The sequence below is a fragment of the Ambystoma mexicanum genome, chromosome 13, assembly GCF_040938575.1.
Source record: "Ambystoma mexicanum isolate Mex_15411 chromosome 13, UKY_AmexF1_1, whole genome shotgun sequence".
NCBI lineage: Eukaryota > Metazoa > Chordata > Amphibia > Caudata > Ambystomatidae > Ambystoma > Ambystoma mexicanum.
Genome location: NC_090938.1, coordinates 134,554,738 through 134,578,606, shown reverse-complemented (window position 1 = coordinate 134,578,606; position 23,869 = coordinate 134,554,738). Strand labels below are relative to the sequence as shown.

The 23,869-nt window shown below is 45.3% G+C and overlaps 1 protein-coding gene across 4 annotated transcripts in view; it reads right to left on the bottom strand.

Moving 5' to 3' along the window:
- The window catches only part of TULP1 (TUB like protein 1), a 767,520-nt gene that overhangs the window by 357,051 nt on the left and 386,600 nt on the right, over positions 1 to 23,869 (bottom strand). For all 4 annotated transcript variants that reach the window (XM_069633446.1, XM_069633445.1, XM_069633447.1 and 1 more), the window contains one exon: positions 15,831 to 15,944. In XM_069633446.1, coding sequence (XP_069489547.1) covers positions 15,831 to 15,944 — 114 coding nt within the window. The remainder of the gene's footprint in view (positions 1 to 15,830; positions 15,945 to 23,869) is intronic.

The window sequence follows — 23,869 nt, the reverse complement described above, 5'->3', positions numbered from 1 at the left end:
CCTTGGGAAATGCTAGCGCCCTGCTCCATTCTCCCTCCGAGAGTTCTCTGCCAGTGTCTGTTTCCCATTTACTTTTCACAGTCTCTCCGTTTGGATTGGGGTTATCATTGAGATGTCTGTATATTTGGGGGACCAGTTTCTGTCCCTCGCCTAGGTTATATAATAGAGTTGTGAGGGGATCAGGTTCGGGTTCTTCTGGCCAGGTGTCCCATTTGTGTCTTGCTATTTCGCGTATCTTCCGATACCACAAGTATTGACTAGTGGGTATCCCGTCCATGTTCTGTAGTGTGCTGAACTCTTTAAAGGAGCCTTCTTCGTATAGATCTCCCCACGTGTAAACTCCCTTCATCTCCCAGACCCTGAGGTGTAACAAGTCTGTGTCTGACCTGCACAGGTCCCAAATCATTGGTATTTCTGGGGAGTACAGGTGTGTTAGGTTTCTTAGTGATTTCGTTCTTTGCCAAATTTGTTTCCCCAGGTTGGCTATAAAGGGTGTGTCGCTCATTTGGTGTTGTGGCGCCCAAATAAGTTCTTTCAGTTGCAGTGGAGAGATCAGGGCCTGTAGCAGGGGAGTTTCAGATGTGTTCTCGTCGGCTAGCCATTTGGACACAAAGCTGAGTTGGGCTGCTAGATAATATTTTTCGAAATGCGGGAGTTGGATTCCGCCCTGAGCATATTGTAGGACTAGCGTGGAGTGTGCTATTCTATGCCTGCCCTGCCCCCAAACGAATTCTCGAGTTATTGACCCTAATAGGCGGAAGAACAGGCTCTTCATGTAATATTGTACATTTTGGAACCTATACAGGAGCCTAGGGAGGACAATCATTCTGGTTATCGAAATTCTCCCCATTGCCGACAGTGTGAGTTTTGCCCAGAAGGACATTGATCTGCACAGTGCGGGTATTGCTGCATTTGTGTTATGCTCGTGCATCAGTTGGGGAGTGTGCATAATCTGGATGCCCAAATAGCGGAACCTGGTGGTCTGCCACTGTATCTCTAGTGTTGGGAGCTCCTCCGAGCATCTGTCTTTAAGGCCTGCTAGTGGGAATAGGCAGGACTGTGCCTTGTTGAATTTTATGCCTGAGACTTTGGAAAAGTTGTCAAGAACTTTCAGCATAGTTGGGACGTTGAGATGCGGGTCTCTGACGTACAGCAGCACATTGTCTGCGTAAAGTGAAATTATGTGGTCTATCTCCCCTAGCCTTATTCCTGCATCAAAAAATTGTTTACGAAAATAAATAGCTATGGGTTCTAGCCCCAATATATGAAGCATGGGGGATAGTGGGCAGCCTTGCCGGGTACCTCTGCATGTCTCCCAAACTTCTGATACGTGTCTCCCAGTTTTTACCCGTGCCCTTGGTTCAGTGTAGAGTATTCGGATCCACCTGATAAATCGTGGGCCAAACCCGAATTCTTTCAGGACCGCTAATAGCCACTCCCAAAATATGGAATCGAATGCCTTGACGGCGTCTAGTGATAACAGGGCGTAGGGTTCAGTGCTCGCGTCTGTTTGTGCACTGATGTGTTGAAGTCTGCGTAAGTTCATGGTCGTGTTCCGGCCTGGGACAAACCCACATTGATCCGAGTGTACAATATCCCCTATCTGTCTGGATAGTCTCTGGGCTAGGGTTGTGGTTAGCAATTTAACATCATGAATGAGCATAGCCAGCGGGCGATATGAGTCGCATTGCTCCGCCGGCTTGTTTGGTTTAAGGACTGGGATTACTAGGGTTTCCCTCATGCTGTCAGGTAAGATGCCTCGTTCGTATAATTCCTGGAAGTGTCCAGCGAACTGTGAAGCTCTGAAAGTTCGTTTCACTTGTTGCACGTTATTCTGCCCTACACAGCACTGCGAGCCTCAGCTCTTGCTGTTTCTTCTGTTTCCAATTGCTACACGCCGCTTCCTGGAGGAGGCGGAGCTCTCTGGCAACACGTGACGGATCACGTGATTGTGCCAGCCAATTTCAGCTGACGTGAGCCGCCCGAGCGGGGTGTCCAGCGAACTGTGAAGCTCTGAAAGTTCGCTTCACTTGTTGCACGTTATTCTGCCCTGCACAGCACTGCGAGCCTCAGCTCTTGCTGTTTCTTCTGTTTCCAATTGCTACACGCCGCTTCCTGGAGGAGGCGGAGCTCTCTGGCAACACGTGACGGATCACGTGATTGTGCCAGCCTATTTCAGCTGACGTGAGCCGCCCGAGCGGGGTGTCCAGCGAACTGTGAAGCTCTGAAAGTTTGCTTCACTTGTTGCACGTTATTCTGCCCTGCACAGCGCTGCGAGCCTCAGCTCTTGCTGTTTCTTCTGTTTCCAATTGCTACACGCCGCTTCCTGGAGGAGGCGGAGCTCTCTGGCAACACATGACGGATCACGTGATTGTGCCAGCCTATTTCAGCTGACGTGAGCCACCCTGGCGGCGCTAAGCCCGGCGGGGACAAGCCCACTGGGTGTTGTGCGGCTGTTTGGCGGATGGTGGCATTTGAGAATTTTGTCCAAGGTACTGTTTAATACCAACGTTTCCATTTATTCCAGGTTCCTAAACCTAGTACTGTGGCGTTCCTTGAAATTTTACTAGATGTTAAGGTTATCAACATATTAGGTTGTTGTTTTGTATTTTAAACGCAACGTAAAGTTTTAATAACTTTAAAAAATATAAACAAAAAAAACAAAAACAAAAAATGTTTTTGTTGCATAACATTCCATGTTCACCCTAAAAACAGGCATGCCATCGGAGACAACTAGAGACCTGATGGTCACTTCATTATCTTTAATGCCCAATAAACCGGATCTAGCTCCGCTCCCTCAAACTCCCATTAATCAAAACATTCCTAAATTACAGGAAAAGACCAAAAGTCGCATTTGTATTTAAAAAAAAAACATTATTTTAACTCCAATCAACAAAACTCCAAATGACATCCGTAATTTTTATGTGAAAAAGTCACATGGCCCAATAACGGCCAATTCAACTGATTTGGCATCTTCTGTAACGGTCCCTCCAGAGTCACCACTACCTAATGGTGATGTAAATGATCTGATTCCAATACAAAATCCCACTTTTAATAAGGAGGCTTCTGCTCCTTCTTTGAGTTCTACCATTTCAGATCAAACTTTATTAACTGTACCTCATTCGCCCATTAAAACTATTAAACCTATGCAAATCTTCTCCACCGTTTTAGAAGAGTCATCTCTTGACTCTGAAGTGATGACAAATGAAAGCCAAAAAACAGCACAAGTTTCATCGTCTGGGAATGTTTCATTGGCTTCAGTAATTATTGAAGACGTGGGACAAGTCTCTCAGAATAAGTCTCTTTCATCCCCCTCTCAAAATCCCCCTGAATGCAGGGACTTTGAAAGCTCAAGAGTCTCAATTATGACTGACTATGCACAACCATGTTCCATGGATTCAACAAGACAAGATGAGGAGATCTCTTTTTTGCAACCCACCCCTCGTCGCTGTCAAACTTCTGATATGAAACGACAATCATCTGTATCTTCGGTCAATCCTGCCCTATGAGAAGTCACCTTGGGGGCTATTAACACTACTATGTCTACTTTATTTAAGCTCTTTAACTCTTTGGATCAGAAGTTATCTGTCCAAACCGACAAGATAAATCACATAAGTGACTGGATGAGAGACACCTCGCTTAAATGTTCTAAAAGCCTTTCTTTAGTAAATCTGGAACAAAGAATAGTCCATCTTGAATCCTATTTGTCAGCTCATCAAGGTTCAAATGTACACTCAGGAACATCTATTATACAGCGTCTCTCACACTTAGAGAGTTTGATCCAAGATCTTCTGACTATTACGCCAGCATTACCAATATTTTCTAAAATTATTCGACCAATTGAATGTGTTGAGGAAGCTGATACGGTAAAACATAACGAATCCTGGATTAGTGTTGATTCTCCTGTGAGAAGTACGGGTCAATCTATATCCTGTAAATCTCGTGGGGGCGTCAACCAAAATGCACAAAAAATAGGAGGATCTCTGTTAAATAATAGAAAAATAAAATTGATGTCATCTAAAGTTACACAAAGAAATAAAAAAGCTCTGACAGATTTAAAAAAATTACCTCAAATACATCTCTCTTCGGATGTCACGAAAACTTTCACTCACAGTGCTGTTGGTCCGTCAGATATATGTGATGAGATAATTAATACCGACTCGATTGTTACGGCCAGCAATTCTCGTGTAGACGAAGTTTTGCAAGACATCTCTCCTCCTTCTCAAGTTGTTCCTCCTCAAGGTATTCCAAAAGAAGTTCTCATTTCATCCCCTAATTATGATCCCTTGAATGAGTTGGTACTTCTCTTAACATCCAAGCCTGATAATATACAAACAAAACAATCTTGCCCGATTGTACAAACGACATTATCTGCTCAATATGGTGTCATCTCTACAGGTGCGGGCAAGTTACCTCCTCCTCTCGCTCCTATGGCGAAAGTTGAAGATCGTTTAAGTGCATTAAGAACTGCGGTGGATTCTTATTTACTCAATAGAATATCGGAGGTGTTACCTGAAGCTCCACATGCCCTTGATCATTCCCCTCATATACATAATTTCAATAAAAATTTGCAAAATGAAGTCCTATCCCTCAAAAACAGATCAGACAATTGCACAAAATCATGCCTCCTTTTTGTAATAGTCAGCGCCCTCAAGATCCGCCTAAAGAAAAAAATAGGAGTAACACTGATGTACGTAATGGTGGTAGTAAACACTATATAAATGATGATAGTGCTGCATTTTCAAAGAAACTTAAACAGTTTCATACTTTAATTCTGAAATGTCGCGATGGGTCCTTCCCAAAGTACGATCTATGTCGTGCTAGTGTCTTCAATATATTTGGGGATACAGAGGTATTGGAAGCCATTTCTTCATCAGATGTGGATCAAGTTGAGTTTCTCTGTGATAAGAATCTTTCCATCGTTAGACTCTGGATAAAGTCTGGTATTGTTCGTAATACATTATGGAACGCCAGAATGGATTTGTTTAATCTTGGCTTCTTGTTAGCTCAAGACCCAGCACGACAACAATCTGAGGAGATTGATGGTAATAAATCTATTGTTGGCACTATTTCTGAACCCTCATGTGCCTGCAATTATTGTACTAATCAATCACCATTAGACCCCAATGTGGTATCTAATACCCGTTCATAACCACGAGGAACTACCCCAACCAACGGACTTTCACTTGCTAGTTGGAACACTAGAGGTTACTCTCATTTGCAGTGGAGTTTAGATAACGGGTTAAATAGTTACGACATCGTAGCTTTACAAGAAACGTGGTTAATAAATCCCCCTATATGGGATGATCATGAGATCAGTTTACTGCCAGCAGTCCATGGTGGTAAAGGTAGACCTACAGCTGGTCTGTTAGTAGCAGTGAAAGCGAGTAGGGGTCTGAAAATCTCCCCCTGGCAAGCACCAAACAAATTCATGCAACTGGTTAAGATCTTCTTCAATTCACAGACTGTTGCACTTATTAATCTTTACAGAAACCCAGTAGGCATTACTGATGACAGCTTTTATGATGCTCTTTCCCTTATTTTCGAACATATCTCTGACCAAAATAATGTCTCTGGAATATTGTTAATGGGTGATTTGAACTTTTCTTGCTTTCATTCGAACAAAAGGAACAAAAATCGTGAGGGTGCAAGATGGACCTCTTTTATGGAAGATCATGGTTTAAAGATAGTAAATGGTGCGATCATAGGTGACATTCCCCCTATGAACACCTGGGAAAGAGGCTCCTCAAAATCTACCATCGATTATATTTTCTTATCTAATACCATCTTCATGAATACCAGCAAATTTGTTATAATTAAACAGACATCTAGTGATCACCACCTTTTAGCCTTATTTTGGGCGGTTGAAATCAGTGATCACTTGAAAACTGCACTTTACTATAAACATACTGTATCTGTCAACAATGGCAGAAACCGCTTCAAATGGTCTGTCAACAAATTACTAGCTCTGAATAATGCCATTCTAAAAAATCAAAGTTTACATAAGGCTGGTTCCTATATAGATGTCTTAAGCACCTTCGCGAATCTTTATCCTGTTTACAGTAAACCAGTTAAAAGACATGTTCATGGGTTTGATCTAGCTCTCTGTGAAAGAAAGAAAGCTTACAGAAGAGAGATCAGAAACTATCAGAAATTGCCCATGATTGATCGAATTAAAGCAGTTAAAGTTGCCTCCTCGAGATATCGAAATTGGGTTCGAGCGAGGAGAGCTACCTTGTACCAAATAGATGGTGAATACTTCCTGTCAGCTTGCCGTAGTAAAAATTCTGCGATGGTCTGGGAGCTGTTGAATAAATGTAACACCTCATCCCAAGATCATGCGCAGCTCAATAGCGTACCTGAATCGGTGTGGGTTACACATTTTTCGTCCCTATACGACGATCCCATGATGAACTACTATAATTACAATAGCAACTCTGTCAATAGTTGGACTTTGCATTGTACAAGATTTGCTATTCAAGCCTTTATTAAAGCTTCTTCATCATCTAGAGCGGCAGGCTTGGATGGGCTGACCAATGTAATGCTCAAACAAAACATAACAGAATGGGCACTAATTTTGAACAACACTTTTCACCACATATTACAAACTAAAAATATTACGCAATCATGGCGTTCTTCTGTAATCATTCCGATCTATAAAAAAGGTGATCGAATGAATCCCAAAAATTACCGTCCAATAACGTTACTAGACCTGCCAGGAAAAATTTTCTCCAGGCTGGTGCTAAGAGATTTTAATGCTTGGTCAAATAAAGTAAATCAACGGGACCCAGCACAAACTGGATTCGTGGCAGGTTTAGGTACTGGCATTAATTTAATTGCTTTAAATGCCATAAAACAACAAGCAATTCATAAGAAACAAGCCAGATACTTTGCGTTCGTGGATCTTCACTCCGCCTTTGATTCGGTCCCAAGACCAAAACTTATAGATAAGTTAATCAAAGCGGACTGCCCATCCACTCTTATTGACATAATTTTTGCCCTCCATTCACAAACCAAGGTCTATGTAAGACTAAACTCTGAGGGTCTTCTATCAACCCCAATTCCAACGTTTAGAGGGCTGAAACAGGGGTGCATTTTAGCATCTGCCTTGTTTAATTTTTTCATTAATGATGTACGTTGCATTTTTAGCAAAGTAATCGCTGATGCTCCTAAACTGAATGATGTAATGCCTTATGGTGTGTGCCTTATGGTATGTGGACGATCTTGTTTTAGTATCAAAAACTCCCAGTGGTTTACGCAATCTCTTGTCAGCATTATGCTCTTACTTCAAAGAAAATGAATTGGTAGTAAACACGGGTAAAACACAAATTGTCTCGTATGTTCCTAAAGGTTTACGCAAACACTTGTTAAACTGGCAGATCGAGGGGACACCCCTAGAGATGGTACCAAATTACGTCTATTTGGGCCTTATCTTTGAGGGTGCTCCAACGTTAGACTCACATCTAAATAAAATTAAGCAGAAGTTAACCACGGCAATCTGTCAGACACAAGTAATTGTTTCTAAATATGGCAAATTCTCCATCAAAGCCGGCATCACTTATTGGGACCAGAATGTTGTAGCAACCATTCTTTATGGTTTGGAAACACTAATTGTCCCCCCAGGGTTTCTTAATTTACTAGAAGCCAAGTTTTGGCATGCAATCTTAAATCTACCACAATGTATTCCCGGTGTGTTAATACGATATGAATTGGGAATAATTTCTTTAACTGCATTATATAACTGGCGCCTATGTGCCTTATTTCGCAAATGCTTATTATCTACACATGATAATTCTACATTATCAACCATCTCAAGTTACTTGCTCAACTCTACAGAAGTATTTCCGAAATATTGGTCTACGAAAATATTAACAATCATGGTGCATGCGGACATATCACTTGATCTTCTTACGGTTCACCCGGAGCAAGCAAAAAAGAAGGTGTATATGATGGACTGGATTGATACCAGAACTCAGTGTTTAATTTATAAAGACTTTGATTCTACAATCTTTGGTCCAAAGCGTTTTAAAAACATTGCCTCCTATCTATGCTTGACACCTTCTACTGCCTTAAGAACTGCCATTCTTCGCTTGAGGCTTAACATCTGGCCCACCCGTGAGGTTAAAACAAGAAGAAAACAAATCTCTTCTGACCTCAACTGGTGTAGGTTTTGTAAAAATGTACTGATTGTAGAAACTCTTCAACACCTAATATTGGAGTGTCCAGCACTTAGCACTTTAAGAAAATTGCACTTTGTTAATCACTTTACATATTTTGCACAACTTGATCCGAAAAATAGATGGGTCGCCTTGGCAGCCACTGAATGTATGAGTATAAGAATTGCAACGATTAATTTTCTACAGGCCTTGAACTTAGAATGATGATTTTTTTGTTATGTGGATTTTATGTTTATGAATTTTTCTAATCTATAAAAATTGAAAAAGTTGATGTAATTTCAACTATATTCAATAAATAATAAAAAAAATATATATATTTCCTGGAAGACCTCACGTAAGAGTGGTATCAGGGAGGAACTGTAAGTTTTATAAAATTCCAAGGGTAACCCATCGCTCCCGAGAGCCTTGGCCGTAGCTTGTGTTTTAATCGCTTCGGCAATGTCTTCTGTGGTAATATCTGCCTCTAGTGCTTCGGCCTGTGCTGGAGAGAGCCTGGGTAGCCCTATTTCTTCTAAGGTATCCGCTATTTGGTCCTCAGATATTTCTATTTCGTGAGAGTATAAGTGCTTGTAATAGTTCTTAAAGGTATCATTTATTTCCTGTTGGGTCTGGTATGTTTTGCCCTATTCATCTTGGATCAGGGTAATGGTGTGTCTGGGATGTTCCTTCCTGCAGAGCCAGGCCAGGAGCCTACTAGGTCTGTCTGCTTCTGTGTGTGCCCTGTTTGTTCTGGTGTCAAAATCGAACTTAGCAAGCCTGCCCCAAGCAGTCGAGCATTCCTCGCGGAGTGCTCTAAGTCTGTCTTCGTGTCGTTGTGGGTCTGTGAGGTCCGTACTAAGCCTCTCAATCTCTGACTCGCCCTGCTCTAATTCTTCGCGTAGCGATCTTCTGATGCCACCTGCTTTTGCCATGACCTCTCCCCTGGTCACTATCTTTAAAGCCTCCCATACCATGCTTACATAGTCTACGCTTCCCTTGTTTAGTTCTATGTAGTCGTCTATCGTGTCCTGCAGCTCATCTCTGAATGCTTGGTCCAACAGGGCCGTTGTTGGCATGCGCCACATAGGTATGGGGGGCCTGGGGCCAGTGTGGTTCCAATTTACTATTAGGGGGGAGTGGTCCGAGATTGTCCTTCCCAGGTATTCTGCCCCCTCCATCTGAGGTAGGTGTTCTCTACCAACAAAGATGTAATCCAGCCTCGTATGGAGGCCATGTGGGGATGAGAAGTACGAGTAGTTTCGTGTGTGGGGATGAAGCTCCCTCCATATATCAGCCAAGTCTAGCCTGTCGATCAGCGTGTTTAGCGCTGTCGTGGCAGCCATAGTGGTGGTAGGCGGCGGTAACGACCTATCCAGCGTGGGGTCTCGCACGCAATTAAAATTCCCACCCCAGATGAAGAGGCTGTCTCTGTGTGGAGTGGTTATGTCGTACATCGAGGCCAAGTAGGCGGGGATGCTGTTGTTAGGTAGATAAGTGTTCACTATGCATAGCTCTTGCTGTTTGATGTGACCCCATACAATCACATATCTGCCCTCTGGATCGCTAACAAATTTGGATAGTCGAAAAGGAGTTGGGGGTGAATCCATGTATATACCCCTCTAGCATATTTCGAGTAAGCAGTTCCAAACCCCTGTCCCCCCCAATGTTCCTGAAGTTTGCCCATAGATATCGCTGTGCAGTGCGTTTCTTGTAAGAGCGCTATTCCCACCTTTTTCCTGTGTAAGTATGACTTGATTCTATTCCTTCAAAGGTAGGTGCCGAGGCCCCTCACATTCCATGTCATTATTTTTACTTCCCCTGCCATGTTACTTTAGGTTGGGAGTTGCTGGTTATGCTGTCCTGTAGGGAGGTTACCCACATAGTGTCTTCCTCCCCAGCCCTTTCCCCCTCTTCCGTGTCGATGTTTTCTGGAGACTTACCAACTGTTATAACTTTCATCCGAACGAATGAACAACCAAAAACGTTTAACTGCAAACTGCCCCCAGCAGTTGCTTCTAACTTGCAGCGCTCAGGGGCTCCCGAGCCTTCTGGGCCTCTCCAGGCCTTTCGGTGCGGGTAGTGTGTAGGCATTTGACCTGCACTTTCCGTGAGGGGGTGTGTCAGCGGTGTATTTGCTCGTGGTTCTTTGTGGTCCTGCCCGACGTAGCTATATTCGCAGTGTGATCCTTTGTAATATCTGGTTAAGCGTCTCATCTCCAGCGTGGGACCTTCCATAGGTGCTCATTTTGTTGTCGTTCACTTCTCTTTTATCTGCATTTCTGTGGGTCCTCTCCGTTCTCCGCTAGATTGTTGTGCTCCATCCACATGGTTGCCGCCGCTGGGGTCTCTAGGAAGATTGCCTTCCCTTTGTATAAAACTTTAAGGCGAGATGGGTATAGCAACATGTATTTTATGTTAAGTGTTCGTAGCCTGGCTTTCACTGGTAAGAAAAAATTTCTGGCTCGCTGTACCGTGGGGGTATAGTCAGGGTATATGACTATTCTGGAGTCCTGTCATCTGATCTCTTCACCTTCTCTGGAGTGTTGTAGTATAGTTTCCCTGTCGCGGAAATTGAGGATTTTCGCTATTATCGGGCGCAACCCCGGCAGGGGATGCTTTTAAAGAGATCTGTGGGCGGGCTCCACTGAGAACCCCTGGGAGAGTTTTCCCGCCCCTATTTCTTGTAAGAGCAACGTCTCTATAAAGTCTGTAGGGTCCGAGCCCTCCATGTCCTCCGGGACCCCCAGGATCCTAACATTATTGCGCCGAGCACGCCCCTCCGCATCCTCAGATCTCACCTCCAGCCTCGCTACTTTCAGTTCCAATTCTGTTACCTTTGCCTTCAGGTCTGAGGTGTTAGCGACGTTGTCTCGCAGGTTAGCTTCCTTCGTATTTACTCTTTCCGTTAGGTTGCGGGCATCCTGGCGCATAAGTTGCATGTCCGCCCTCATTTCCTCTATTTTAGTTTCAATAGAGGTGCGTAGTGCTGCAATAGCTTGGAGGACTAGGGTCTCTTTAGGTTCTGTTTCCAGCTGCGGTGACACTGAATTGGGATCGGGGTACTGTTGCAGCGGCTGCTTGGGCCTGACCGTCGTGTAGGAGTCCATTGTCGTTGATAGTTTTGTCTTTGCTTTAGGGGGGGCATCTCTGCCTTTAAGTCCAGTGTACTGTCCTATTCCTTCCTGCGCTCCACTTGATCAGCCCAGCCTGCCCCCAGGTCTATTAACGGAGTAACAGCGTGTGTGAGAAGATTCTAGTTCCGTGACTCACTGTTTGTCCCGGGCTGAGCCCCTCTCCCTCTGCGGTCGGGCGTCCTCCGCTTCGTGGGTCACGCTGGGCGGTATCACCGAGCCCCGGTTCTCCTCATTCGGTCGCCTCCCGCCGGCCGCCTTCTCCGACGAGGGCCTCTCGTTTTTCCCGCTTCAGGCGGCGTTCAAGAGTCTCTGTCCACTATCCCTCTGTCCGAGTGTCCGCCTCTTCCTCCGCTGCAGGAAGCCTCCGGATCTCAACACCTCCCAGGCCCAGAAGCGTTGCACCGTTCAGCGGGTGTAGAAGGTGCAGGTAGGTGAGAGTATTTCCTCTCCTTCTCGGCGGGACCTCTCCGTTCAGGAGCGCCAAGTCTCATCAGCGGCAGCGAGCGCTGTGGGCGCTGCCATCTTGGATGTCAGGGGGGCGCCTCTCCCTCCGCTCCGTTCAAGACTTTGTTAAGTCTGATTTTGTTTCAGAGTGGGGCCGAGTCAGGGGGGGAGAGGTTCCCCTTTCCGCAAATGTGATTACCAATGCTGTCCGTGAAGTTTTTACCTCATAATTCCACTCGTTTCAGGATCTCGGGCAGGAGCGCCACAGGTGCTCGTCCTCACTGCATGCGTGCTGGCCATGCCCCCTATGTACCAGGCCCCTCCATGTCCAGTCTTCCTGCACTGCCTCTGGGCCTACTGCGCACTTAGGGGATGTAATTCCTACTGCCCTTTATGCACTTACCCAGAGCCACGCTGTAATGGCCGCACTTACCCAGAGCATTGGTGCCCTGACTGCACTTTTACCTTCCCTTTGCCCTGCACTTCCCCCTCTCCCTTTCCCCCTTTGCACTTTTGTTGTCACGCTTGCGCGATCCGAATGACACAAGTCCTAGTAGGATTGTTTGTCCTTTGTCCCTCTGTCCCCCCTCCCTTGTCTTGTGGCGCCTAGAAACACTTGTGTACAGGCGAGTTATAAATACTTAATCATGGCCTGATCTCGGGCCCAGGCACCGCCCGCTGCACACCTGCACTGCCTCCCTAGCAACCCCTGCACCTGGGGACTGTTTTTTGTATCCCTTCAGTCCCCGTACCAGCATTTATGTCTGCACTTACCTTGCACTTGCCACCTCTGGCTGTTTATTATCTTATTTTTCTACTACCCCTTGTACTGCACTTTCCCCTTGCCCTTCCCCCTCGCACTTTTCCCTTTTCCCCCTCCCATGCACTTGCGCAATCTGAATGGCACCTGGCCTAGTAGGATCCTTGTCTGTCTTCCCTTTGTTCTCCCTCCCTTGCCTCGTCGTGCCTCGAAACACTTGCGTATAGGCGCGTTATAAGTACCATATCATATCTTATCATATCATATCATATAATATTACAATCAGGAGAATTTGCCATCAGCCTGAAAGAAGGATTGTGAGGTGGGAGACCTTCACGAAGAACCAGCGTACATGGTGCTAGAGGAAAGGCTTGTGGGAAGGAATATGTTATTAGGAACTAGGCAGAGATTGTTTTTAGGTTGGGAGAAACGGGATGGAGATTTTCATGAGGTTTTGTTTTGGATGTACATTTAAAAAGGAAGAAATGTGAAGAGTGTTCTCGAGGGAGGCATACCTGTTTGCCCATTTAAATCAGATGTATTGGTGCTGTGGCATTGCGTGATACACCTTTGCATTGGGATTTTGGCCCCTTACCTCATTCTCCCTTCTGTTTGCAGGCAGTATGGTGATATAATTCATACAGCATATTGTAAGCACACAACATCTTACTTAGTATTTATATTTACAATACTACCTCTTGTTTGCTGTTAGGCAAGATGGTATGCAGTACCCTTTGGGCGCACTACAATAACCTGGACCTCCTGGCAATAGGGACCCAACCTTTGGTAGAAGTCTGAACTACACAAGTTGGTAGTGTGGCTGAGCAGCCAGGCTTATCTCAAGAGGGGTCAATGTGAGCAGTAATGTTGTGACAGAGTTTCACAGTAGCAGCTATTCAAATAAACACTTACACTCAAGGTTTCTTTATAAAACAATTATACATTTATTTACCAGTTAGTTATATAAGCCTTATTCAGAAGGAAGCAAAACATGTAACACTTGTAATACACTTCAAAACACACGCTTAGTTTCTCTAGATCAGATGATACCCATTTGGGATGGCACAGAGGCACTTCCTACACCCTCAGGTGACTTAAATAGCTAGAACACTGTGGACATTGATTTATCACTGGTACATTAGGGCAATACTGAGTTTGGGGCAAAGGTTAAATAGGGGAATAAAACAAAGGTAAACAAATAATTCATAAACAGGTAAGTACTTTTTGAAACCTTCCAATGTCAAATACGTTTAACCCTTTCCTGGGGAAAAGAGAAAGCACAGAGTCAAAGGTAAGAAGAGTCACTTAGGGAGCCAGGGCAGCCAATGCTTATTGCACAATGTCTAGGGGAGCTGAGGGTCTTCTTTGCAGGTAGGTAAAAAGTCTTGCACAATGTTTTTAGAAATGTTTGTAGAAAATAGAACACTTGAAGGGCCACAAGCTGGGAGGCTTGTGAGGGGCAAAGCTATAGCAACTCTACAAGGTAACCAAGACAGGTCTCAACTGAGAGCAAGTAAGGGTACACAACAAGAGGTAAGTTCTCTTAGACTTTACACTACCTCTGGTTAGAAGAAATGGTTCCAGTTGGCTTCTCTTTTTGTACAGCTCTGCAGATTCTGTTTCTCCTGAACCTCAGTCGTGGGGACAAAAGGGAGGATGTCTGGGGACTCCTGCTCTGCAATGGGAAGGTCTGCGGCAGCAATGGGCAAACTTCAATTCAGCGGTCCTTCAGTGTTTCAGCTCCTCGCGTCTGACAGCAAATAGCAACACTGCGGTTCTCGGATACCACTTCAGACTTTCCTTGCTTCTGGGGTGCAGCATTCTGTTGAGGTGGTTCAGGCTTGGTCAGTCAGGCACCAGGGAAGTCCGGAGGATCTTCCTTGCTCTCGGGTTCGACTTAAAAGCAACGCACACAATCTGGTGTTCCTCTCCCTGGCACTTCTGTTCCAGCAGCAGCAGCAGTGCAAGTACAGCCAGCTCCAAGAGGATGTCCAGACGGGCTTACTTTGGAGTTGATTGGTCCCACCAACCCAAGGGGAGAAGTCGTCCTTGCAGGGCTTCTCTAGTCGAGGCGAATTTGGAGCTTCAGCACAGCAGCAGGGCTTCACCGGGCAAGCCAACGGTCCGGGGGTTGCAGCAGGCGTCTCTTCCAAGTTCTTCTTCGGATTCCTTCGTCTAGTGGTCGACTCTGCCTTCCAAGGCAAAAAGCCTTGCCTTTTATGCAGGTTTCTCCTATTCATTCCAGCCTGGCTGTCAATCACACAGGGTGGTAGTCTTTGCCGGGAAGCCAGCCGGCCAATCACCTTTGGGTGCATTCCTGGAACCAAGGGGATTAAGCATAGGGAGTTTCGGGCACCTCCCTCACTTCCTGCCCCTGCCAGACATACTGGAGCCAGAGGCGGGCTTCACTCGTGAATCCCGCGAAAGACAAAATGAACAAAGGCACCAAACCTGGTTTGGCACGCAGAGTAAATCTCAAGAAGGACTTTTCCAATAAGAAATGGTGGAAAAAGAAGACTGTGGCCATTTTGATGAAATGGGCACCGATGGGTGCCTTACTGCAGCTGCTAATGCAGTAATAAAGTAAACCACTGCCACCAGCCATTAATTGTAGAAAGGGTAACATAAACATGCTACATGAGAAACTAGGCAAAGGGGATACTAAGTAAGCCCTCCATCACCCTATTGTAAGATAGTATGTTCTGGGTCTAGAAAGTTACAAAATGTAAGTAGTCAATTTCACTTCACAGCTCTTGGAACAGTAGTTTCACCAAGAGAAGGTATTTAAACCTTTGGGAAATCTAAGAGACTTCCCTGTGTCTCTGCACTGAAGGTGCTGCTGTGTGACACAATGTAAAAGATGATGCCTGCAGAGTTTGTCAGACTACAAAGTCAAAAGAAACACAGAGTCCAAATCACAATAAAAATGCATGAGAGTGGGGGCTGCGGGGGAGGTCTCACTCTCTCCAGGTTGGAAATTTAAAGTCCTAAAGTCCAGCAAAAGAGCTGGGGGTCTCTAAGGTAGAAAGGAATTGGCACATTTCTGAGAATTCTCCCTAACATTTATCAATTGGCACCTTATTATAGAATGTAACTGTCATTGTTCGCTAGAAAGCTTGTTCCATTTGCATGCAATGGTTGAGGGACACACGCGCAACTCCATTGGATGGAAGGTATCAGGGTTTCAGAATGGAGACGCAGCTCCGTTTGACACAGGGGTTAGGCTTGGGTACATACATCTCCAATGGCGGGAAAGTGTTTACAGTTATAGGAAGATGCACACAGCTCTAATTGATACAGAAGTCTTGGCAGAGAGAGAATAGACAAAGGTCTCACCTTTCTCCTTAGATTTCTTCTCCTTAGTCTCTCCAGTTTCTTGGGCCGCTTTCTTCTTAGATTTCTTTGGTGGGTTCTCTGTCTGATCAGAATCATTGTCAGAGTCTGCTTTTGCTGCAGGAAGAACAGACGGTGTTCATAAGAAGAGATATGGAAGGGAAAGGTGAATACAGTTATTTGCTCTAAGGTCAAGATGTGGGACTTGGTCCGCCGCCCCATCATGAGCTGAGCACTCTGAGGTTGAGCGATGATTCTGATTGATCAGCTACTAGAGCCAGGCAATGCTGCAAGTCCAGTTTTGACCGATGATGGATGCCAAGCCAGAGGCGATCTAGCTGACCGAACACTCGACTCACGCTTCCCGCAGCCCCAGCAGGCGTTCTGTTCGGAAACTGACATTCTGTCATGATTAGGACCCATATTTCCTTGATGTTGAGATAGCAATTTAGCTACTAGGCCACATCCTCCAAATCAGCTCTTTACTTGGGATGCTAATTTAGCTACTAGGCCACATCCTCCAAATCAGCTCTTTACTTGGGATGCTAATTCAGCTACTAGGCCACATCCTCCAAATCAGCTCTTTACTTGGGATGCTAATTCAGCTACTAGGCCACATCCTCCAAATCAGCTCTTTACTTGGGATGCTAATTCAGCTACTAGGCCACATCCTCCAAATCAGCTCTTTACTTGGGATGCTAATTCAGCTACTAGGCCACATCCTCCAAATCAGCTCTTTACTTGGGATGCTGGGGACCCTGCCCTGCACAAGAGGGTAATAACATGGCACCGAGAGCCCAATGACTGTGCCAAATCTTTGGCAATGTCTTCCCTCAGCAAAGCTACTCACCCTACATCCTCTACTGAGCTCTTAGGAGAGGCAGGGGCCGAGGTAGCTTCCTGGAGAACTTGACAATGGCAATATAGGAAAGCCTTGATCAAGTATGTGGACCATATATAATGGAGACAGGTGGTTTCCTTCTATACAGAAACATGCATGAATACATAGAATAATCCTGTGTATACTTCTATACATATTCATAATAAATAAACATAACTGTGCATTGTATTATGTCGTCTAAATCAAGTTAGATCACTCAAATGCAGCACTTTCATTTTAGAACCGTTAAGCAATCACTAGTGCCACAGTAGAGGACAGCAAGAAGTTCAACATATTTTTTGTAGGCCGCAGAAAAGGCTTGAACACTGAGTAGAGACGAAAGCAGTTTCGTCCAATGCACTTGTTTTTTCCCATACTGAACCCAGACCCATGGAATTGAGTGCATTTGAATGTTTCAATTCAATTCTTTCAACTGTTTCCAATTCCCTGCTTCTGGTTGCGAAATAAACAAAATCAAGTGCATTTCAGGACTTTTCACAGTCAAGCGTTTCGTTTTTCATGTGTTGCTATTTCTGTGGTGGAACGTGTGATGGGGCGTGGGATGGGGCGTGTGATGGGGCGTGTGGTGGAACGTGTGATGGGGCGTGTGGTGGAACGTGTGATGGGGCGTGTGGTGGAACGTGTGATGGGGCGTGTGGTGGAACGTGTGATGGGGCGTGTGGTGGAACGTGTGATGGGGCGTGTGGTGGAACGTGTGATGGGGCGTGTGGTGGAACGTGTGATGGGGCGTGGGATGGGGCGTGTGGTGGAACGTGTGATGGGGCGTGTGGTGGGGCGTGGGATGGGGCGTGTGGTGGAACGTGTGATGGGGCGTGTGGTGGAACGTGTGATGGGGCGTGTGGTGGAACGTGTGATGGGGCGTGTGGTGGAACGTGTGATGGGGCGTGGGATGGGGCGTGTGATTACTTCATTGCTTTAAAGGGAAAGTGATGTAGAAGAGGGCCTCTTTCATCTCAAGGAAACCCACAGGGTAGCCATTCATTCCATTTTTAGTTTGGGCTATTATGTGGTGCTTTAGCGCCCCCTATAAGCCGAAACTATTGCATTAGAGTACAGATAGGGAGTTATTACACTTGAGGAGGAACACAAAGCTTGTAGGTCTTGTTTGGTTATTTGCCCACCTAATGACTGCCAATAGCCATGCTAATCCCTCTGGCCATTCCTACCCACTTTCTTTCCCTCCCTGCCCAAAGCTCGCTTCCCATGAAACATTGCACTCAAACTGCCTGCCGATGTTTTCTCAAAGCACTCTTCTGAGAGTTAATGACATAATTAATAAATAAGAAAATAGAAAGGAAGATTAAGGAATCCTTGAGGGAGAAGTCTGGGAGTACTAGTAGGCCTCCTTTCACCTTTCCGAAAGTCGACTCATCTAGCATGGTCCTAACCATGCGACCTACATCTTGCCCAGGAGATGCCTTCCCAGTAAAAAATCATCCTGGACAGGACCAAGCTTTTTGCACCGTTTTTGGTGCAGTTCACCAATGCAACCTTTAAACATAAGGAAGTTCCAGATCTTTGCCAAAAAACCAGGACAGAATTGTAGCAATGATAACAACTTGAGGCCAATTAGAAACGTTCCATTTCTGCTGAAGGTTATTGATAACACTGCAGCCATGCAACTGCAGGAACCTTTGGAGACAAATAAGATACTTCACCTAAAACAGTCGGGTTTTAGAGCCCATCATGGTACAGAAAGTGCCCTAATAGGCCTTTAGACAGGGATGCTAGCTATCATGGATGAAAGCAAATCGGGGCTGCTGATATTGTTCGACCTGTCAGCAGCCTTCGATTTGGTGAACCATGAATTGCTGATTAAAAGGCTTGCAGTGGTGGGGCATTGTTCAGAAGTGGTGATTAAATGGATGGACTAATTTCTCAGAAACAGGATGTCTAGTATTCATTGGGGGGAAAATCTTAACCAGGTCTTCCTTCAGCCACTCCATTTATAAGTACTATGTGTGTCCTTCACTGAAATCAGGTTAAAAATAAGCATTGGCAAAGCCACCAGTTTTGGCTTAAGTGAACGCATTGCTATTAGATTCCCAGGTACTCACAGCATTTTGCACCTGCTACCATCAAAAGCCAGTTACTAGCACTATGGCAGTGCCTGGCAAGAGGCTTTCCCATGCCTACACAAAAGCCCAAACTGTTGCCATTGCCTATGCTTGCTTCTAGTGCCTGTGCCACGATAGGCCTGCACCAATCATGTGCAAATCAGCCTTGACCACACTCCAAAAAGGAGCAGCGCAGCACAAATGGCTAATACACATCCCACTGCCTAGGTACACAAGCTAACATGATTCAGACCTTTTGAGCCTAATCAAGGCAGCAGCGGCTGGGGATTTGTTTCATTAAAGGGGCGTAAATATTTACCATTAATATATGTACGAGCAACAAAGCATAGCAAGTGCGGGGGGGGGCAACAATTAAGTGGAATTCGGAGGGTGTGGGGGGGTTCTCCCAGATGGGTGAAAATAGTGCATTTGACAGAACACAGTTTTAGAAAGAACTGATAGAAAGCTATACTATTTGTAATTTGTTTTGTAGGGTAACACATGAAACACGTCCAATAGATTGCCCATTTCCAACATTACGCAGTTTAATAAGACATATTTTATTTGCCTGCCAAAGCCCAATATATCCCAGTATTCTCATGTAAGAACACACACATGTTGGCTTTGTCCATAATGCCAGTAATGACACAAGTGCATGCTAGATGTTTCACTATATGCCAGTATTCCCATTTATGCCAGTATTTCCATGTAAGAACATTCAAGTTACCTTTGCCCATAATGCCAGTAATAGTACAATGGTACTGTATAAAAGCTTGTCCATTCTGGCTGTGCCACTAGAGGTCATTATCCAATTGGTGTTGCCCAGTATGCCAGTAATATTACATGAAAACATGTCTATGCTGGCTGGGCAACATAGGCCATTATCCCAGGACGGAACCCTCACTTTGGCTTTGCTCATAATGATTGGCATGTTGCCATGCTACTGAATAAAAACATGCCCATGCAGGCTCTGCCATTATAGGCCAATATCCCCACATAAGAATACTCAAGCCGTCTATGACCATAATATCAGTAATTTTGCCATACCATTGCATGATAAAATGCCCATGAAGCCTGTGCCACTAAAGGCTTTTACATAAAAACACTCATGTTGTCTTTGCCCGTAATGCTAGCAATACTTCAATGCCCTGTCACATTAAGAACATCTGTTCTTTCTGGTGTGTACCAGGCACCCTTCCTACCCCACAGCAGCCCAGCACCGCGTCCTCAGTTCATCATATCATACCCCACTGCACAGACTCAATCTCACTCGAATCTCAGTCATACACTCATGCAAGCAAACACACATGGCTTTCGTATGCAAACACACACACATGCTCAAATCACAAATTCACATACCACTCCAACTCTTGCACAATCTGTCCCACACATGCACATATTTTAACACTTACCTTCAGGTATCGGTGGTGAGGACATCTCATTCCAAACGACTCCATCCAGGAATTGGTTGCACCACACGCAGCGCAGCAGTCTGGAGCCTCCCTCCATACCTCCCTCTCCCTGCTTTGTATCAGGCCAGGGGTCGGGTGACCATTTGGATCCTGCCTTCTGCCTCAGATAAGCAGGGAGAGGGTGAGATGCGGTGTGCGTGCTGTGTGTCAGGTGTCTCTAAAGTACCTACACAGATCTCTGAATTGACTGCTGCTCAGGCTGTTTAATTGTTCATCCTGTAGATCCTTGCTTTGAGTCTCTCTTCACCATCTATTATCGACCTTCAGGAGGCAAAGCAAATCTACAAAACCTCACACCTGCACAAAGCGCACATGATGTGCGTGCTGTGTTTTAGGTGTCTCTGAACTACCTACACAGATATCTGAATTGACTGTTGCTTAGGCTGTTTATTTTTCATCCTGTGGATCTTTGCTTTGAGTCTCTCTTCGCTATCTACTATCGACCTTCAGGAGGAAGAGCGGGTCTACAAAAACCTCACACTGGCGCGGAGCGCGTGCGTGCTGTGTGTTAGGTGTGTTGGGAGCGTCGGGAAGTCGACAGAAGAGTACTACTCCAAGCAATTGCTACACACCTCAGGCAAAAGGCTGCACACTAGAGATGGTGGGCCTCATTAAGAGTTTGCCGGTCCGGGAACTACGGTACCGGTAAGCTTTCCGGTACCCTAGTTCCCAGACCAGCAAACTACGAGTTGTTCTCGCGGGTGCCTTTCTGCCACCAGGTCGGACCTGGCAGGCAGAAAGGCACGCGCGAGCACAGTATGTCGGATGAACAGGCACCATTGTAAACGGTGCCTGTGCATCCAACCTCCTCATTCCCATTCAGCCCTATGGGGCCGAATAGGAATGGGGAGCATCTTTTTCCACCGCCCGTGAATGGGCAATTACCGGTTCCGGCGGGGCTGGAATGGCCCGATAATTACCCATTCGCGGGTGCAAGAAAATATTACAAGTTTGGCGGCAGCCTGCTGGTTTTACCGGAAAGGCTACAGCCAAATTTATAATGAGGCCCGGTGAGTGTGTATTCTGTTGTTTCTCGACTTTGAAACAATGTGTGATCTGTGTAGTTGGGGAGTAGGGAATGCACCACCAGTACTTATCTCTGACGAGGAAATATCGAGAATGGTCCCCTGCTGATTGGGAATTCGACGCACCCACTGAAAGTGATAAAATCCTCGAAGGTTAGGAATGACTGTCAAAATCTGATTATGTATTTCTTTTCTCCACCGTCTGCTTCGGCACAGCCCATTCCATCTGTGCCCCAAGCTCCAGTAACTACGAATGAGAGGGACTTACAATTCCAACAACAGATATTTTCAAAACCGGTAATAGATGTTACTCCGAAGCTGCAGGAAAGCCGGGAGGAAGAACTTTCTTTTCACAATGATACATCAGTAAACTCCTCCATGGCAGACACTCCACCAGACATGTCAGTTAACTGTTCTATGGCAGACATGCCACCAGACATGTCTCTCCAATTTGCTTCTATGCAACAGGGGGTGCAGGGCGCCTCAGGTATTGATTTCATTGCTTCCTCCCCAGCACCATCTCCGACCCCTTTGCCGCCACATCGATTATTAGCGATAATGCGCAAAATGGAGGAGGGGACAGGCAAGGATAGAGGCGGTTTGTTTCAGGAAATAAATCAGGTCTTGTGAGTTTTGGTCTCACTGTACGAGGGGATACAGAGATAAACTAAATCTAATACTTTCCTTCTGGAGTCTCTGCTGTTTAAATTTGACCCTATTAAGATGCATGCAGCAGGCAGGGAGTTTTTGTTTACACACAAACATGGTTTAACAGAATCACGACCAGTATCATCTATGGCAACAGTGAGGGGTCATCTGCTAAAGGGCCCAAAGCCTCAGTTGGGGCGTATGCTCCTGATGGTGGGAGCCAAACTAAGTTGGCCCCTTCGGTCGGTTGCTTCAACCTCCTGCTTGACTGACCACAATGAGCAGGCTGAGAGGCAATGGCAAACAACAGAAGTGACCCAGGAGCCAGTGTCACAGCAGCTTACAGTTCCTTATAACACAAGTGCCAAGCAAGTTCACTTTTCCCCCATGCAGATGTCCTAATTCAGGAGGTTTAGGCTGAGGATTCAGTGGAGGAAATGTCAGGCATGGCTCCAATAAGAAGACTCCTGTACGCATGGTAAAACGCGGGTCAGTAGAAGATTACTGTCGGCACTTATGAAAAAATCTAAAAATCTAAAAATCTGCGAGCTATATCTTTAAAAAAGTCAATCATGAGCGGGGAAAAGCCAGATGGGAACTAGAACGTATACCAGACAAAGCTAAAGAAAAACTAAAAATCTGGGATTGGATCGAGACATTGGACAAAGCAAATGAGTACAAATCAAATGGCCACTTATCAATGAACATGCAAGAAGTGGACTAGGTCTGAAACTACCTAAAAAGGTTCCCTGACAAGACACTGCGCACAATATATTTAAGGGCGCGACTGAATGTCCTGAAAACAAACGAGGTGCTAGCATTGAGAAACCAATCCTCTAGCAATATGTGTCGATATTGTAAGGACACAAACCAAGTCGAGTCTGTGCGACACCTTCTTCTATTATGCCCAGGGACAGCGAATTTGAGAGTTACATACCTGCAACACCATAGGCACAAACATTTCACAATAGAGGAAGAACCTTGGTGGAACTGGATGATGAGTGGAGACAATACATCCCTGACTATTGCAACAGCAAAGTTCCTACAGAGCCTGGACTTAGATGGAAAAGCACAAACCACAAGTTCCCAAGCTGAAAACTCAACGGAACAAACCAAAGAAAACCAGTGAGTAACCACAGAAACAAGGAGATCACCACTAAAGTAGACGATGCCGCAAGACTGGACATCATGAACTAAATTCCACACATCAAAATCACCACAAGCTTATGCTGCACCAAATTGTCTAAGCCACAATTATACACAATAAAAAAAAAAAAACAATCACTATTTTCACAAACACCAGTTAGGACGGAACGCTCTCCGATGGACCGGGTGGGAGTGAAGGGTGTTCCAGTTCACGACACTACGCATCCTCAAAGACCCACATTAGGGAGTGGGCAAAGTGAGGGATTGGGGCAGCTTTACGGGCAGCAGAGAGTTCACATGCTTACCCAGTATCAGTTTCGGCTGCCACCTGTTCTCTGGTGATGGGGCCGTGTATCCCTTCATTACAACCAAGGCCTAACTCTTCAGGTCAAGCTCAATGGACGGTGCAAGGGGCTTTTCTAACAGCCCCCCTGCAGCTACAATCAGGACATTTACTCATCCATCGGCCTGTGGCTCCTTTGCAGGAACGTGTGCCTTGGGCCCATTGGGCTTACGTAATCTTTATACAACAAAACAACAAAAGCCTCAAGAGGAATCATTGGCGATTGTTATTGAAAGTGTGATCTTCATGTAGCTGAAATTTTAACATGTCTTCGATAAGCTGATTTGTGCTTTTTAATCAGACTGTAATGAATATGCTGAATGTATTTTATCTTTTTTTATGTTGTGTTATACAAAGCCTTGTTGCTACATGTATATCAATAAATAAATTATTATTATTAAAAAAAAAGATAGTGTGATCCCGGAAACCCGCTCTTCAATCCTGAATTGT